General features: G+C 47.1%; 1 protein-coding gene across 22 annotated transcripts in view; it reads right to left on the bottom strand.

Annotated features, from left to right (window-relative positions):
• Positions 1-18347, bottom strand: part of KIAA1217 — a 797280-nt gene that overhangs the window by 249167 nt on the left and 529766 nt on the right. The window contains exon 1 of one of the 22 annotated variants that reach the window (XM_084782797.1): positions 7383-7630. The exons of the other annotated variants lie outside the window; for them this stretch is intronic. Coding sequence (XP_084638923.1) covers positions 7383-7484 — 102 coding nt within the window. The 5' untranslated portion in view covers positions 7485-7630. Of the gene's footprint in view, positions 1-7382; positions 7631-18347 lie in introns of those variants that run through there. 22 annotated transcript variants of the gene reach the window in all.

Genomic DNA, 18347 nt, shown 5'->3' with positions numbered 1-18347 from the left:
TCAGGCTGGGTGTGGGGGTTGCATACTTTTAATTCCAACACTTAGAAGTGAGTTCCAGAGGCAGCCAGAGCTACACAGTGAGACCTTGTCTAATAAAAAAAAATAAAAAAATAAAAAGCAGTTCAGCTATTTCCTTCCCTGTTCTCTACAAGTCCTTACTTTGTCTTCCCTATACTGTACAAGTTCTACTGCGGCTACGCTCTGCCATGGGCCTCAGAAAGGAACATGCCATGATGCTCAGCTCAGTGGCTTCCTGGAATGTCTGTGCAAGTCCCCTTGTGTATCTGCTTGGCTCTGTTTCTTCTTTGCATACTTTGGTAAAGGCTGAAGCTGGTCTTACCGGTTCAACAGGCTATGGCAGATTTCCCCTTTCATCTGTTTATACAACATTGTCAACTGGGCCCAATCCGGAGCTGTCTGTCTCCTGTTCCCCCTGGCCACCCTCCTCTCTGCTCACCACTGGCTTTGCATTCACCAGCTCCCCTTAAAACACACCCTTCTCCTGACCCTCTATACATTTCAGATACATTATACAACTATGAGAAGGCTAGTTCTGGCACAGTCTCGACCGTTATTATATGTATTCTTCTGTCAGCCACCTCAGAACTAAGAAAGAAAAATGACAATGTACCTGTTGTATGGACTGGGCGTTCATAATGGACAAAGAACAGTATAGGCCCTCTACAGCCACAGGTTCTGAATCTGTGGGTTCCACGCTCACGAGTTTATCCAATGGCATACCAGAAATATTCAGAAAAAACTGATTGCTTCTATATTGAACATATAAAAACTACTGAGTCTCATGGTTCCCTTAAATAAAGCAGCAAAGAAATCCTACTGACACAGAACTTAACTTGTATAATGTATTATGAGCAATCTGGAGATGATTCAAAGCAGATGAGAGGGTGGCTGTCGGGTCTAGGCAAATGCTTCACCTTTTAAATTCAGTGACTTGCACATCTATGGATTTTGGCATGTGTGGGGGCCCTGGAACCAGACTCCCATGGGTCCAGTAAATAACTGTGTAGTATCCAGTACCAAACTTATAATTACCTTAACAAAGCTTTCTCTTCCTAAACCATTAGGAATGGTATACATGTGTTTATTTACATGTATTCTTTTCCATAATAAAGATGTTGGAGCTATGTATAGCATTGAAAGGGCACTAACTCTGTCACCTGAGAGAGGCTCAGGTACAGAAAAAAAAAAAACCTTCAAATCCAACAACCAAAATGCATCTATGGTTGTTGTCCTAAAATACACCAGAGGCAAGCAGCTAACCAAACACTGAGAGGTTAAGGAAGGACAGAGAGGCAGTTGCTTTAGACATCCAGGAACCTGTTGCGTCTTCTGGGAGACACCCAAGATGCCAGGCTTTCCTGTAGTAGAGTTAAGACCCAGGCAGATGAAAACACAATGGACTGGTGTGGCAAGTGTTTCCCACATTGCTCACAAGCATTGCTCCGCAATGGGCTAGCATGCTGTTCACGTTGAAATCTGAGCAGCCTCCACAGGCTCCTCCTTGAGAAGTAGCCCCCCCAGTCCCCCACCCGCCTCGCCTCCATCCTTCCTCCTCATCCCCACTCCCTCCACTCCCTACCCCTGGCCAAAGGGGGGGGGGAAGCAGTTGCAGAGGCACAGTTGAGAAGCTAACGAGTAGATGTTGATCTCCTGTGTGTATTTATATCCGCAAGTTCTAGGAAGCAGCCCAAGTCTGGGAAAGACAGGACTGCAACGGGCAACTCAGAGGCAGAACCAAATCACATGAGACACATGTCTTCCTATTAGTGGCACTTTATCAGGTGAGTGGACCTTGTCCCTTGTCTGTGATACCGAAGGGACTTACAGGACTTTTCTCAGGCATTTAGTCTCCCACTTCTCCTAGCCCATTAACCAGGACTCCTGCAAATATGACTAAACAGCCTATGGCCGACCCACCTGATTGAACAACACATACCCATAGCCATGCTTGGTCACTGAGAGCTTTGCTGAAACATTTTCTCCCTGTGTGGGTCCCCACAGACAGGCGGAATGGTATTTGAGTGATCAACACAATTTTATACAAAACAAATCCAGACCCCGGGGCCCCTGCTCTGTCTGCTCACATGCATCGCTTTCCTCCCTGAACCCTCTGTGATGGGACCGAATACTTTGCATGGAAAAATATGGAGAGATATGGGTTAGAATTGGTAGTATTCCATAGTGGGAGCCACATGTTGAGGATTCTTTTCCTCCACTCATAAGCACGGAAGAGGGTCTTCCTTTTTGTGTACGCCAATAACTGAGTCCTGAAAGGCAAAGCATCCTGTCACCATGCCTTGGCTCAGTGCCTTCAAAGAGCTAGCATACCTAAACTCAGAGCGTTTCCCACAGTAAGCTCAGGCAAATATCTTTTCCATGCAATATCGGCTTTTCAAAACTTTCTGTAGAGGATCCTGCTGCAAAGCATTAAAGCCTCGGTGAAAAGACCTCAACCAGTCCTAACTAAATCCAGAATTAGAACTCAGGGCTCACGTCCCATAAGAACAATGCAAAAATTAGGGCAGCAGGTCAGTCCTAGTTGCCAGGCAACCTGGAAGGCTGGTGTCCAGTTCAACGTGTCCATCTCAGAAGGCAAACCATCACTGCATCCAGCCACTGTTGATTTGTGTTAGGACATGAGCATACCAGCACAGAGGGCTGGCGCAAACAGCATCTGTGGCCTTGGCACTAAACATTCCCTGCAACTCTGAAACAAGCTTCCTTCTACAAAGAAGCCATTGACCTACCACCGCCAATACTATGAGACCATTATTACCCTCCCCTTCCTTCTGGAGTGTTCCATCAATGAGGTGAAGAACAGACGTCTTCAATTCACAAACAGAACAGGTAGGGGAGGTCAATAAGTCAACATTCCAGGGGCGGGAGTTGGGGTGTGGGGGCCACCCCAGGATCAGCCATTTTTGTCAAGTGTATCAAGGGACATTGACAGACCAGATAAAGTTGTTAAGAGACTAATAGTTCAAGATTGTCTTCTAGAATATGCTTTGGGGGGGTATAACTATTCCACAACACAAATGTCAATTACAGCGTGTTTGGTTTTTAACTAGTTAACAGAGATTTTTCCATTTTCAGGGTCTCAGTCCCAGATCAAGCACTTCCCAGTCACTGTAGGGATCAAGCATAAAATATCTCTGCCTGAAGCACAGCTGTTCATCTGTGTGTCCTTCCTAATTCTTCAAAGAGATACAACTCTGGACTTGATGTTTCTAACTCTTAGCATGCACACACACACACACACACACACACACACACGCACGCACGCGCGCGCACGCTGAGATTTTTACAGTGAGAATACTTCCATTTGAATGATCTTTCTTTCCTCCTTACACCCTCACACGTGAAGACGGATGTCTTATGCTGTCTTTGCAAGGTGAGAAAAGCAAACACAAGGGAGGCCCTCAAGCAGGGGATGCAGCAGGGTTGGTATTTTCAGCTATAAAAAAGTCCCTAGCGAGGATACCTGAGCTCTTTGGAGCAATGAAGCCAAAGCATGGGCTAGCTGTGTGTGTGTGTATGCACGAGTGTGTGCGCAAGTGCCTGTGTGCCTGTGCCTGTGTGTGTATGTGTGTGTGTGTTAGAAGCTGGGCCCAATGGAGTGTATGTGTGAGTGTGTGCCTGTGTGTGTGTGTGTGTGTGTGTGTGTGTGTTGGAACCTGGGCCCAATGGACTGTGTGTGTGAGTGTATGCCTCTGTGTGTGTGTGAGTGTGTGTGTATTGGAAGCTGGGCCCAATGGAGTATGTGCATGTGCCTGTATGTGCATGTGCCTCTGTGTGTGTGTGTGTGTTAGAAGCTGGGCCCAATGGACCCAGAAAGGACATGGAGGCTTCTCTGGTTTTCCTTCATGGCCTTCTTTATTCATCTGAGAGCAGCGGGCCAGGGAGGGGCGCGGGCCTGCGTGAGTGAGTTTGTCACCTTCAAGCCTGCTCAGGTTCCCAAAGAGTGGATGTGGTGGAAACAGGGGCTTCAGTGGCTCTCAACCTTCCTAATGCTGTGACCCTTTCCTACGGTTCCTCATGTGGTGCTGACCACCCTCCCCCCCCACCCCCCACCCCCGGCAACCATAAAACTGTGTTGCTACTTCATACCTGTGATTTTGTTACTGTTAGGAATCATAGTGGAAGTATCAGATATGCAGGATAGCTGATATGCAACCCCTGTGAAAGGGTTGCACCCCACAGGTTAAAAAGCACTGTTCTAGAACTCTCCAGAAAGGACTCCTAAGTACAACTCACAGATACAGGTATTCTGGAGACATTCTTGTCTGGGTAATTTCAAAGGATGTGGGAAAACCTCCAAGGAGCCCCAAGGGGATAACACTCTCCTTCTTCCTGCTTGGGGACAACCTCCCTTCTCACACAGATACCACTCTCTCTATTTTTTTTTTTTTTTTTTAGTTTCCTGGTCACTTTAAGGAAGTCAATCCCCTGCCTCAATCTGTCTCTGCTCCAAGCACATAGTTCTTCATCTTCAGAGCTGCCCTGGCACCCCAGGCTGGGAGGCAGGACAGTCTGCTGGGAAAAGGCATCAGGTGACACAGTGGCGATAGGCATCTACAGTCCACTGACACAGTGACACCTAAGCCAAGGAATGCCAGGAATGGCTCCTCGCTGCAACACAGGTGCCACACACTACTCCTGGATGCCTGGGCCCTGAGACTCAGCCTGAATCTTTTACGAAATCACCCGTTCACGTTCTTTTACCTCACATCACTGTTCACCCAGAGTTTGAAAGCCAGTCAGGATTTCGAAGATCCTGTGTCACTTAGAGGGCATGCGCACGTGCGTACACACCTCTGTGCAGAACACTGGCAAAGGACAGCACTCATCATCAGAGACCTTAAAATACTAGCATACAGGGCTTTGAGAGATGGCTCAGCGGTTCAGAGTTTGTTTTGTTCTGCTCCTGCAGAGGTCCTGGGTCTGGTACCTAGCACTCCTGGTAGGCAGCTCACACCTGCCTGAAACTCCAGCTCCCGGGGATCCCCCGGCCTCTCTAGGCACTTAAGCTCACATACACAGACACACAGAGATGCATATACAACGTGCGGAATGTTTTCAAAACAAAAACGGTCCCGTAGCGGTTCTAATTAACAAATGTCCACATTCGGCTTCCATAGTTACCTGAAGGGAGAGAAAGGCAGTGGGACCTGAACCAGAGAATGGAATCTGATTTCTAGAATAGACTGGCAGACAAGGCACACATCAGGGTGGGCATCCCAGCCCGCTGTCCACAACCATCTGCCTTACCTCAAGGAAGTCACAAACTAGTGGAAGCCAGACTCCCAATGCACACCTCCCCCACCCCACCCCGCCCCCACCCCTGCTTCCTCTGGGTCAGGAGAAGACACCTGAACTCGGTGGCCTTTGGAACCTCCTCTGCCATCCAGGTTGACCTAGTTAACCTTTAGTCTCCAAGGCCTACGATTCTTTGAGGGACGTGTGACCTGAGTTGGTAATCAGATCAAGACGGAGAAGAATTAACTAGGTGGTACGCGGAGCAGGAGAAAGGTTCGCCATGGTTTATGCCCTGGAAGATGGAAAAGAATCAGAACACGTGCCAGGGAGGGTCTTGTACAACCTCAACACATGGTAGAAAGCTGAAGAGCAAGTGTGCACACAGAGGAGAGGGGAGAGACTCAGCTCCCCTGGTAACTAATCCAGTCCTTCTAGAATTAACCTGGGCCCAGAGAAAGCCATCAGCTCTCTTAACAACACGGCCACATGGCAGTTGGATGTCAGCGCATGCGCACGCGTTTCAAGCAGCTCTGAGGCCCCAGTGCCATGTCTGCACTTCGTTACGTCACTCAATCCATCTCAGTCCTAGCCACTCATTTATATGCACCCGCATGTCCCTCCCAGTCAAAAAATATCTTTACAGCCTTTCCAAGGCCTTTTGCCTCCTTTCCACGGATGAGTAACTTCCTCCTTACTTATGGCCACCACCTGCCTTGTTCACGCACTCTCTCAGAGACGTAGCATTCTCTATGTGCCACACTTCCTTCTGCTTGGGACCATCTTGGGGAAAAAAAAAAGTCTGAAGAAAGTACACTGGCCAAGGAGCTGACCTTCAACACTGACAGCAAAAGTGTAGTCTACACAGAACATCTGAATGTTCCAGCACTCACACATACTTGCTTGTACATGCACACGCTTGTGGGAATTACAGTTGGTTCTGTTCCTTCAGAAAACTTAGACACACACACACACACACACACACACACACCGCCACTGGCTTTACTTTGTTCCTGGATCAAACCTGGTAACTGTCCCTATTTCAGGAGGTTTCGCCCCAGAACGCTGTCTTCATTCTGTGATTTTGGCAGTCAGAAGACAGGTCCAGAGATAGCAGATCAGAAATGCATCAACCAAATCCCATTTTAGGGCTTTTTCATTTTAAAGTTTTACTTTTTCCTCAGCGTGAGCTTCGACAAAGTCCCTCCCCTGACTCTACTTTGCCAAAATGCTTTCCTCGCGGGGCACAGCTGATCAGCCTTCCCAGACTATGGAGCCTCTCGGCTTCTCCTGCCTTGCTCGCTCAGGACAGATCAACGCGGGGTTCTAAGTCAGGCAGGGACAAGATGGAGCACGCCAAGGCTTCATCTTTCCTTTGCAGAGGTGAGGCAGCGCAGTTCAGAAGTGGCTGCGGATTTGGGCTGAAGTGCAGCACAGTGGCAGAGCTCAGAGCTCTTCCCCCAGCACGCACAAGGCTGTGTGGTCCCCACCACTGCAAAAAGCAACAGAGCTAACTAACAGGCATACGGGAGAACCAAAGCAAATGGAAGAAAAGAGGTGCCTCTCTTGATTGCCAAGAAAATTGGTTCAGAGGTGGGTTTTAGGTTTTATTTTTTGCTTATTTTGAGGCAAGGTCTCAGTCAGGATCCCAGACAGGTCTTGAATTCTCTTGTCTCAGCCCAAACTCTGGGATTTTTAGGTGAGAGCCACCAAGTGCTAAGTGCAGCACTCAGTGTCCAACTTGTACTTGGCAATTCTAACACAGGAGCCCATGGGCAGGAATTCAAAGTCCAGCAGGGTGAGGGACAATAGTGCACTTCAGTTAGAAACATTCCATTAGAATCAAGAGAAAAGCTTCCTACCTTTTTGCAAAAAATTAACATTTTCCCCCAGCACAAAGGAAAGCAATTGAGTTATCATTAAACAAGATTTAACGGCAGAGAACAGTCAACTTGGGCCTGAGAACTATAATTTAAAACTGACCCTATGACCTCCTGCCCTCCTTGGCTCACACTCAGGGCCAGGTGGCCACGAATCAGAAATGTGACACAGCAGTTTCGAGACACCCAGGAAGGAAGACCAGCTCTAGAATCACACAACTTCCATACCTGTCTCTTGCCTGCTGCGCCGTGGGGCCCTCGACAGCACAAATACCCAAGGCCTGTTTCCCTCTTTGGCCTTTCCCGTGGAGAGCAGGCTGCGGGTTCCATGTCCAGGCCCAGCTGTGGCCATCAGCCAGACCCTCGTGCTCTCTGAGCAGAAAAGGGACCGCCCATGAGTGGCTGGTCCGGCCCCCTCCAGGTGCAGCCGGACAGCAGCCTCGTCTATCCTTCTACCTAGCTGGCCCTCCACAACCCAGACAGACAGACAGACAGACCAACAGGCTCAGGATTGGGAGTGTGATTCATTCAGATAGAAAATACCGGTTTTTTCACTGCTATGCAAATGCACTGTGGGTGGAGTTTTACCGAATGCGGCTGTGGGCCCCAAACATCCCAGCAAGAATGTACCTCTTGAATGTACACTTCCCTTGGCCAAATAAGCTCCACCCATATACATTAAGGAAAACTGGAGGGAGCTTTGTGGGAAGGGGCCGTGTCTAGCTCCCTGGTATACGCTGGCACAGTTCATGAACACAGACAGTGGGACTGGAGGCAGAGGTTTGGATAAATCCCCATCAACTGACAAAGCTTGAATTGGCAGCGGTTTCACTGCTGGTGTTTGGGTCAACTACCATTGACTTGGAGCTTCAGCAATAACCGTATAAACAGCTCATATAAAGAGTTAAGCAAAAAGCTGGGTGTGGTGACGCACGCCTTTAATCCTAGCACTCAGGAGGCAGAGGCAGGCAGATCGCTGTGAGCTCAAGGCCAGCCTGGTCTACACAGTGAGCCCAGGACAGCCAAGGCTAACACAGAGAAACGCTGTCTCAACCGACCCATCCCCCCCAAAAAAAAGATTAAGCAAACTCTGACATCCAAATGTTTGAAAACCACCCAGGGATGGCCCTACCCCAACCCTAGGCTTCTGATGGGATGGCCTGTATCCCTCACCTCACCTGGCTATGCTCCTGCTCTCTGAAAAGCTGGATAAACCCACTTTCAGATCCAGTGCTGGCTCCTATAGGCAAGACAGATCCAGGCCACACCCGAGTCCAAAGCCCACTTCCTTGCCTGTGAAGTGTGAGAGGTAAGCGCTACTGCACCATGCGCTTGTCCGTAATTTTCACAAACAAACCCAAACTGACCCAGGCCCAGTGCTGGTTGCAGGTGTCAGTGGGGCTTCACAATGCTGCCAGCCCAGGACTGGGAGCAGGGCACATGCTTGGCATGTGAGGCCCTAGATTTGATGCCAGAGCAAACCAAAAAAAAAAAAAAAAAAAAAAAAAAAAAAGCCCACACTACAGCAAGTTCTCTGAAATATATATTGCTGGTTTCTCTTTTTCAGTTGAAAGCTATTACGAAGTCAAAGGTCAGGGGTACTATCATGTCACTGGAACGACCCTGAGCCAGGAACCTAAAGTACATGAACCTCACTTGGGACATTATCGCATCCATGCAAATCTGGCTGCTCTGTACCCGGCACCCCTGGGTACCTCGCTTTGTGATCAAAAGGAAACACTTCAGAGACCACAGTGCACTTTCTGAATGTGTTTAGTAGTAGGAAAAACAGAACAGAAATAATATTTGCTTTTGTGGGTTAATGGCAGAAGTGGAATCTTGCTTCTGAATACCAGCTGTGAGACCAGGAGGCACAACGCAGACAGACAGACAGACAGACAGAACTCCGTGAAGAGCTGGCTTAGGGACTCTGCAGCATGCTTTGGACTTCTACGTGAGCCTTTGAGGACAGCTACTGATGAAGGAGGAGATAAGCTCGGTCAGGAGTGGCCACTGCTTAGCTGGCTCTCTTAAGAGGAACATGTGAACAAAAGCTAAAAAGATTATATCACTCCCTGGCTTGAAATACTCTGCACTACAGGAAGAAAAGAGTCCAATGTCCTAACTGCTGCTTAGGAACCACAGCCACCTCGCCCGGGTCACCTCTGTGCCCTGGGATCTCCGCCCCTGATGTTCTTCCTCCTGAAAAGTCCAAGCTTTGTTCTTTTCTAGGCTGGCTTCTTCCCATCTAGCCCTCTTTATTGCTTTTGTGGCATTTATATCAACCTGAAATTCTCTACACAATAGACCCTCTTCCTCAAGAGATGTGTTTTGCCCCCTGCACTCAGGAGTTCGAGGCCAGCCTGGTCTACAAAGTGAGTCCAGGACAGCCAAGGCTACCCAGAGAAACTCTGATTCGAAAACCAGAGAGAGAGAGAGAGAGAGAGAGAGACAGACAGACAGACAGACAGACAGACAGACAGACAGAGATGTGTTTCCAGCCCAGGACAGTACCCATGCTTGGCAAACATGTGATTTATTAAGTGTGAGAGTAATGCCATTGTGGTCAGTTACCATATAGATGGCACAGTGGCACACATCTTTAATCCCAGCACTCAGGAGGCAGACGCAGGAGGAGGAGCTCTGTGAGTTTAAGACCAACCTGGTCTATATAGTGAGTTCCAGGTCGACCAAGGTTACATAAAGCGACCCTGTTTTTAAAACAACAAAGAACGAAAAGAAAACTCACATACTTAAACACACAAACTGTATTCCAAGACACTTTAGTTGCTGTCGGTGGTGGTGGTGGTGGTGGTGGTGGTGTTCCGTAGAAAGCCACGAAACTTGGACGTGATAGTCCTCATGAAACTGAGCAATCCTGGTCTGGTGAACTCCCCACGCTTTGGATTCCTTCCCCATGAAGCTAGAGTGTTTCCTGTAGTTGCTCAAGGGCCTCTCCCACCCTGAACAAACCTCAGAGCAATTGAGACATTGGTCAAAAGGCAAGTGTTCCTTATGGGATACCATGGGATGTTTCCAGTCGAGCAAGGTACTGAGCCCCCAGCACATGCTGGGTACTGGGCCGAGTACACCTCGCACTGTGAGTCCAGGTGATCTTGCTGAGCAGGAGACTTAGCAGCGTATGTAGAGCGTGCCCTGATCAAGATCACACAAGTACCAAGTGGGAGAACCAGAACTCACACTAAGCCTGTCCAGGAACAAAGGTGAGATTCCTTCCATCCCAGCACAGTGCCTCCAGGAGACATGCGACAGAAATGTCCGGTTAGGGTCAGTGTCCAGGGCAGGTGTGGGGGCAGAAAGTGGAGCTCTGTGTGTACCCCAAAACCTGGGACTTCTCTTGACTCTAGCACACTTTTGGACAAAGAGGTTAAGCCTCAGGTTTCTTGATGATAAATTTATATATTGTTGGTTTGCTTAGGATTTGTTTTGTTTTCGTTGTTGTTTATCCTTGGGGAATACTTTACTTTTAATTATCTTTTTATGGTTCTTTGTGATTCCCCATTATGCTACCCAATCCCACTTGTCTCCCTGTCCTCTGCCCTTGCAACCTCTCCACCAAATAACAAACAAAAAAATAATAAATAAATAAGAAAAAAATCTCAGAAAAGCAAACAAACAAAAACAGAGAGAGAGAGAGAGACAGAGACAGAGAGAGAGAGAGAGAGAGAGAGAGAGAGAGAGAGAGAGAGAGAAAAGAAAAAAGAAAAAAAAATCTCACCATGGAGCTGTAGTGTATCACACAGTGAGATATAAAAACTTTATTTTTAGATGAAAAGTACCTGGTTCTATAAAGCTTTAGTGATTTTAATTTTGACTCCTGTTTATTTTCTGTTTTACAAAGGAGGAGACGGGGTCCAGGACCTCATGCACGCAGATCCCATGCTCTGTCCCTGCGCTGTACCACTTCCCCCAAGCTTTAGTGCTTTACGGAATCTCGCAGAGATCATTAAAGTGGCTTTCCTAGAGCTCCGGTTCCCAGGCCAGCCATCTTGCATCCGGTCTTATTTCTGGCTACAAAAGTTGCCTGATTTGTCTCTTTCATTCCTGTGATCACTTTCTGAAATTCTACATGAAGACAAGAAATGTGTGTGGGCTTGGGGTGAGGGTGGGGCACTGAGCAAGGAACACTGCTCTGTAAACCCTGCTCCGTGAGCCACCTCAAGCTCCCCTTCCGGGGAACTCAGAGGGCCTGTGCAGAGAGGACAGGTTTCTGATCTGTGACACTGGGAAGAAAGCAGCTTCATAGTTGCATGTGACATTCCTCATGCTTAATCCCTAGGCCTGACTTCAGGGCTGAGCAAGCTTTTCTTCCTGTCCTTTCAGTTCTCCACCACTTGAAAAACCCCAGGCCTGGAAGCCAGATGTAAATACATCTTCCCTGATGACAGCATCTGAAGTCTAACCCCTCCCGCCCCTCAACAAGCCGGCCCCACAGTACACACATTAGGGAATCCCACAGGCTGGGATTTGAACTGCTGAGTTCAAATCCCGACTCCTTTGCGTTTAGAATCCACACTCTCCCTTGTTCTCAGTCTTGGTACCCATTTTACACGTATCTCTTTTTTTAAAAAATGTTTTGCTAGCTTGTTTAATTGTGTGCGATGTGTACCTCTGTTTGTAGCAAAGTGCTGCAGTGCACAAGTAGAGGTCAGAGGGCGACTTGTTGGGATGTGTTCACTCCTTCTCAGGGAGTCATCAGGTGTGGGGGCAAGAGTCTTTACCTGTTGTATCTTCTTGACGGCCCAATATGTATCTGTTCATACACATAGATGTTTACTTAAAATGATAATTATAATAGACATAATTGTGCCATGTTTCTGACCTGTGGTAATGTGTGTGGGAACTCCAGTAGTAACACTTACACTTATTTGCAGTGATCCCTGGGTATGTACCGTCTAAAGTTTAGCTGGGTTGGATTAGAATGTATAAAGAAGCTCAGTTTCTCTGTGTCTGTGTGCCATAAGAAACTCTGTGGTGGGCTGGCAATGTGGCTCAGCAGGCAGAGGCACTTGTGGCCAATGTTGATGATTCAAGTTCAGTCTCTGGAACCGACATGGAGGAAGATAAGAAACAACTCTCCAGAATTCCTCAAACCCCACACACCCCACCCCACCCTGAGTCACATGTGTGCCTAGCTCTATTAAACAAATGGCTTTAAAATATTTTTTAAACCTATAGTATTTAATATTTGGAAGAAGAAAATATCTTATTTATCCCAGAATATAGGAAGCTTGGCCCATTTTTTTCCAATGATTTATAAGAGCTGAATTTGGCTGGCTTACAAGTTACCTACCTCCTCCCAGGGCAACGGTAATTATACTTTCTTTAATGGAATTACTTCAGTTATGGATTTCCCTTGATTTGTACATCACAGCCGTGAGCTTCCTTTTTTTTAACTCTAAACTAAGTTGCTCTAAATTGAGTTGTTTCTTGTGGTTCTTTCTGGCTTAACTGACTAGTGGCATCATGTGGCACAGTCATAAACTATTGCACTGGGACGTGCTTGCTATCAGCTGCAGAACCGTGGTGTCTCCGGAGAGTGGAGTTTCATGAGCAGTTACTGAGGAGAAGGAGGAAATGCACTTACTGTGAGGACAATAGTGATGTGTGCCAAAGGGCACAACACAAATCAAGCCCTCTGCACAGGAAGGATGCACAGATCCTGCACAGCTTTTCAAAAAGAGGTGGGGCCTGGTCGTGATGGTACACGCCTTTAATCCCAGCATTTGGGAGGCTGAGGCAGGTGATTCTGAGTTCCAGGCCAGCCCAGTCTAGAGTGAGTTCTAGGACAGCCAGGGCTACACAGAGAAATCCTGTTTCAAACAATAGCAACAACAACAAAAGAGCTGGGGTTTCAAGTCACACCCAAAGCTTTCTTTGATGTGTTCATACTGCGTTTGTTTGTTTGTGTGCTTGTTTGTTTTAAAGATCTGTTTATTAGTGTTCTGCCTGCATGTACACCTGCAGGCCAGAAGAGGGCACCAGATCTCAGTATTGATGGTTGTGAGGCACCATGTGGTTGCTGGGAATTGAACTTAGGACAGTTGGAAGAGCAGCCAGTGCTCTTAACCTCTGAGCCATCTCTTCAGCCCCCATACTGTTTCTTTTCATTTTCTCCATGCAGGACATTCTTGGAGGAAGTGGCTTCTATCATTGACTTTTCCTGCTCTGAACAGAAAAGCTCTGGTAGACTTTGAAAATCGCAATATTCTGAGTTTGAAGATGTAGCTTCATTTTGGAAGCTGAATTTCTGTTGCACAACTAGAAATGTCCCATAAAAACTTAATATATACCAATTGGGCGTGGGGTTGCACGCCTATAATCCTGGTACTTGGGAGGCTATGAGAAAAGGATCACCATGAATTTAAAAGGCCAGTCCATCTACACAATAAGAACCCCATTTCAAAACCAAACCAAAACAAGAAAACACCAACGTAGTGTTCATCTATCTTGCTAAGGTATGGGATTCTGTAACAAACCAAATGCCTCGTGTGATGGGCCAGCAGATGCTTTGCTCTACAAAGGAGTGCTGGCTAGTTTGGGTGAAAAGTTCAGACACCCTAAAAAACATTTCAACCAAGCTGGGCGCAGTGGCTCACGCCTTTAATCCCAGGACTCGGGGAGACAGAGGCAGGTGGATCTCTGTGAGTTCAAGGCCAGCCTGGTCTACAGAGTTCTAGGACAGCCAAGGCTACACAGAGAAACCCGGTCTCAGAAAACAAAAAAGAATAGCAACAAGAAAATTTCAACCTAAAAAAAAAAAAAAAAAAGCAAACACACCTGTTGCTCAGGATCCAAACTAGTATTAGTTTAGGAAGGACAGATAGAGGCCAATTGGCTAAAAACTTGGGAGCCTGCATTCCATGAAGGAGAAAAATATAAGAGCCCCACTTCCCTCCCTAAGCAACAGAGGCTGCCTCACTGAATATAAGGTCATTGTCTTAGCCCACCTGTTAGGCTGCCTCCCTCCTTCCTGAGAACACAGGCTAGAGTCCAGGAAAAGCCACCCACTCTTTCTAACATCCACGAGATCCTATGCATGATGCCAGGGTTAAAACTGCTTAGCTAGCCTTGCTTGGTCACGTGCTCAAAGCTGCATCTATGAACTCTGAGTCTGGATCATGGGAAAGTGACATCACATTCCCTATGACACCTCCGTCCACAATACTGACCAGCATTTCCTAAATATCTCTGGGCGATACCTTTCAACGCTGACAAATCTGACTTAACTTCCAGGAATTTGTCCTTTAGACGTGCTGATATGTTTATAGACACAAGCAGGGTCACTGCAGTAGTGCTCACAACAGGGAGGAAAAACAAATAAAAAAGGAGGAATCTACAGCAATTTTAAAAGATCAGGTTAAAATATTATAGGACCAAAAATAAAATGATATTATGGGAGTGCTCACAGTCCTAAGGAAGGCTGCTATCAGTTTTATATGGCCAGTGGAACTGCCTGCATTTGTTAACCCTAAAGGGATCAAGGGAGGAAAGCACAGTATCACAACTGTCACTTAAATTAGGAGCAACCAGGAATAGGAGGTACAATAATTGTATGATGACAAAGTCATGCAGTGTGCCACCACGATGATGCACAGAGCACAAGACTCTAGATGCTAACACACACTGGACTCCGGGCTAATAGAACTCACAGGGAGCTGGCTCTGCATGCCTTTCCAGGAGAGCTCCAGACAGGGATGTCTTTACATGAGAGCTCCAGACAGGGATGTCTTTACATGGTAACTTTTTTTTTTTTTTACATTTGTTCCTACAAGTCACAGAGCAGGGATCTAACTCAATCCTCATTCTCTTGTGTATCAGTCTCTTCCAAAGAAAACACAGCAGAGGTTCCTGTCACGAGGAAAAAGCTGGTCCAGGATCCATGCTTCGTCACACCACTAAGGCTGTCCTGATCTTATTTTTCCCACCATATCCCACAGCTCTGAAGGCCTCCAGTTCTCTGAGGCCACACAGTTGTCATAAACCAAGACAGATTCATCTTATTGTTTATAAACAGTAAGAACGAAGAGATTAGATACCTCATAGCCCTGGCCTTGGGACTATAGGTGAGCTCGGTGATGTAAACTTGCCTAGGATGTTTGAGATCCTAGGTCCTATCCACAGAATGCCAAGAGGAGGAAGAAGAAGAGGAGGGAGAGGAGGAGGAGGAGGAGGCAGAAGAGGAGAAAAAGAGAGACCGCTTTCTTAAATCTTAGACCTCTATCAAGGAAAAAAAAAAGAAAATCCATCCATCCATATTTCCCCTCAACACAAAGTTACAGGTTATGTGTGAAGGTCGGGGCTTTATAAAAAGGCAATTGATTTTAAAAAGACCTGAGGAGAGCCAGGCGTGGTGGTGCACGCCTTTAATCTCAGCACTCGGGAGGCAGAGGCAGGTAGGTCATTGTGAGTTCGAGGCCAGCCTGGTGGACAAAGCGAGTCTAGGACAGCCAGGGCTCCAGAGAAACCAGGTCTTGAAAAGATCTAAGGAGAAATTCACATTAAAACACAAGGTGAACCCCAAATCACAGGCCTTATGCTTTACTACGTTTGTATAATAAAATGTAGCTGGGCGTGGTGGTGGCGGCGGCGGCACGCCTTTAATCCCAGCACTTGGGAGGCAGAGGCAGGCAGATCACTGTGAGTTAGAGGCCAGCCTGGTCTACAAAGTGAATCTAGGACAGCCAAGGCTACACAGAGAAAACCCTGTCTCGAAAGAAAAAACAAACAAACAAACAAAAAACAAAAAATGTCCTGACATATTTGGTCCCCTCTGGAAGGCTCACATTCTGCAAAACGGTTGAAAAAACTAAGAGCATGGTTCAATGATGCCAGGGTAAATATATCTTTCTACTTCCTCTACTCCAAGCCTACTGCCAGTGGCAGACCACCAGGAGGACAAACATGGCCACATCACCTGCCATCACAGGGCTTTCTCATATGTGTGATGGTGTCTCTGAAATAAAGAGGATTTGGAGAAGTCAGGCGTGGTGATATGTGCCTCTAATCTCAACCCATGAGACAAGAAGATCATGAGTTTAAAGGGAAGGAAGGAAGGAAGGAAGAAATAGATCATGAGTTTGAGGCCAGTGTGGGCTAAAGAGCTGGGTCCTATCGCAAAACAAAGCAAAGCCCAAAACAAACAGCATTTAGTGCCAGGAAGTGGTGGTGCACGCCTTTAATCTCAGCACTCAGGAAGCAGAAGCAGGCAGATCTCTGAGCTCGAGGCCAGCCTGGTCTACAAAGCCAGTCCAGGACAGCCAAGGCTACACAGAGAAACCCTGTCTCAAAGCAACAACAAATTAGAAATTACTCTGCAAATAGTAATTTTGCTCAAATAGTGCGCTTGGTGCTTGGGACTGGTTGTACTGCCCAGTGGTAGATAGCTTGCCTGGTACCGAAGAGGGCCGGGGTCAATAGCCAACAAAGGTATGTACGAGAATGTGTGCGCACACACACACACACACACACACACACACACACACACACACACACACTGTAAACTTGGGTGCTTCTAATGAAATTCAGTGAAAATAACACAAACAGGTCTGTAGTGTATCAGCCTCTGGAAAAGCTTTGTTCTCCCACACAGAACAAATTCTTGTACGTCCTCCACAGCCAGTTAAGAAGAACTCCCAGTTATATATTTTTTTTAACACCAGGGCATTCCAGTGCCTTCCTTCAAAAATAAAAAATAAATTTTCTAGGACAATAATGCAATATGTAATGCCACTAACTCCATTACTAAGAGGCTTTTAACACTCTGGAGCTCAGGGCTGGGACATCCGTCAGGGGGACGGGGTTTGCCTGGAGGGCAGTAGGGGGCCTGAGTTCAAGCCATAAGATGATGAAAGAAGATAAAGTCCAGTTGCTCTGTCTGACCGGCCTGTAACAGCCTCTGAGTGCCCTCCAACAGAAAGTTTGTATTTCAGGTAAATAACAGAGGTGGGATTTGAACCCAAGCACCGAGGCTCTTCAATCCCTGCACACAACCTCTCTTGACTTTGAACCTTCAGAAATGCCGCCATGTGCCACACTCTGCAGTATGCAAGCACCAGTTACTTAATCAACATAGCTTCAATGGCAGCCCTTGAGTGGAACAGAGAGAGCTGAGTGGCTGCCCAGGGTTTGCCAAGTCAAAAACAAAACGAATATTCATGACTGATTCTAAAGCTTTGGCTCCCTGTTGCTGGTAGGTCTCATGCTAGAACTCTCTACCCTGGCTTAAGCCTCCCAGCTGGCCTGCCTCTCTTAGGAAATAAAAGATTTACTTTGGGACTTGCAGATTGTTTCTGGAGATAAGAGAACCAGAGCCTCAGGTCCCCCACATGGGGCTGGAAGCTGGAGTCAGCCCCTAAAGCGGGGTTCACAGGACCACTGGCAATAAGCTACCAGGGAGCACCACAGATGTCAAAGCGACCGTAGGATCCACTCCAGGAGGCCACCCAAGCTCCCTGCTTAGAGCCTCTCCCGGCAGGGCAGCTCAGAAAACCTGGAACTTCTTTTGAAAGTGCTTAAGAAACCCCAGAACTGCCGGGGAGTATTTCCCCTTGACTGGATGCACTGTTGTTACTCAAGAGCCAGATGTTACACAAACCTGTCATCCCAGCACCCAAGGGACAAAAGCGGGAGGATGAGGAGATGGAGACCAGGCAAGGCCACATAGTAAGTTCAAGGATTTTGGGGCTGTGCAGCAAGATCCTGCCTCCAATCAACCAAGAAACAACAACAATAGCAAATAATGATAATAATAATAATAATAATAATAACAACAACAACAACAACAATAATAATAAAAAGCAGCACTGCTAAAAATAACACAATGAAAAGCAGATTGTGTCTCCCACTCAAACAATGCAGAGCATAACCATACGCTGCCCAGACATCTGGGACGGGGACAAGGGAGGACGTGCCAGAGTCTAGAATAAAAAGGAAGAGACGCACCATTACCTGGGACTCCTGTACCCCATAGAACCCACAGTTTTCTGAGTGACTTGGTTTCCACTTTAATAACCACCGTGTAGCATCCACACACGAGTCTTCTTGTGGGCCCAGAAAAGTGAGAGGTAAATTCAGTGTCAAGCTGTGTTTACAGTGGCCTAAGCTCCACTGAGCGGGTTATCAGCAAGAAGTAAATTCATATGGTTTCAGTCACCTCTCTACAAAAAAGGT

The sequence above is a fragment of the Acomys minous genome, assembly GCF_964271855.1.
Source record: "Acomys minous genome assembly, chromosome: 5".
In the NCBI taxonomy this organism is placed as follows: domain Eukaryota; kingdom Metazoa; phylum Chordata; class Mammalia; order Rodentia; family Muridae; genus Acomys; species Acomys minous.
Note: the sequence above shows the minus strand (reverse complement) of the source record. Positions and strands in the feature narration are given on the sequence as shown.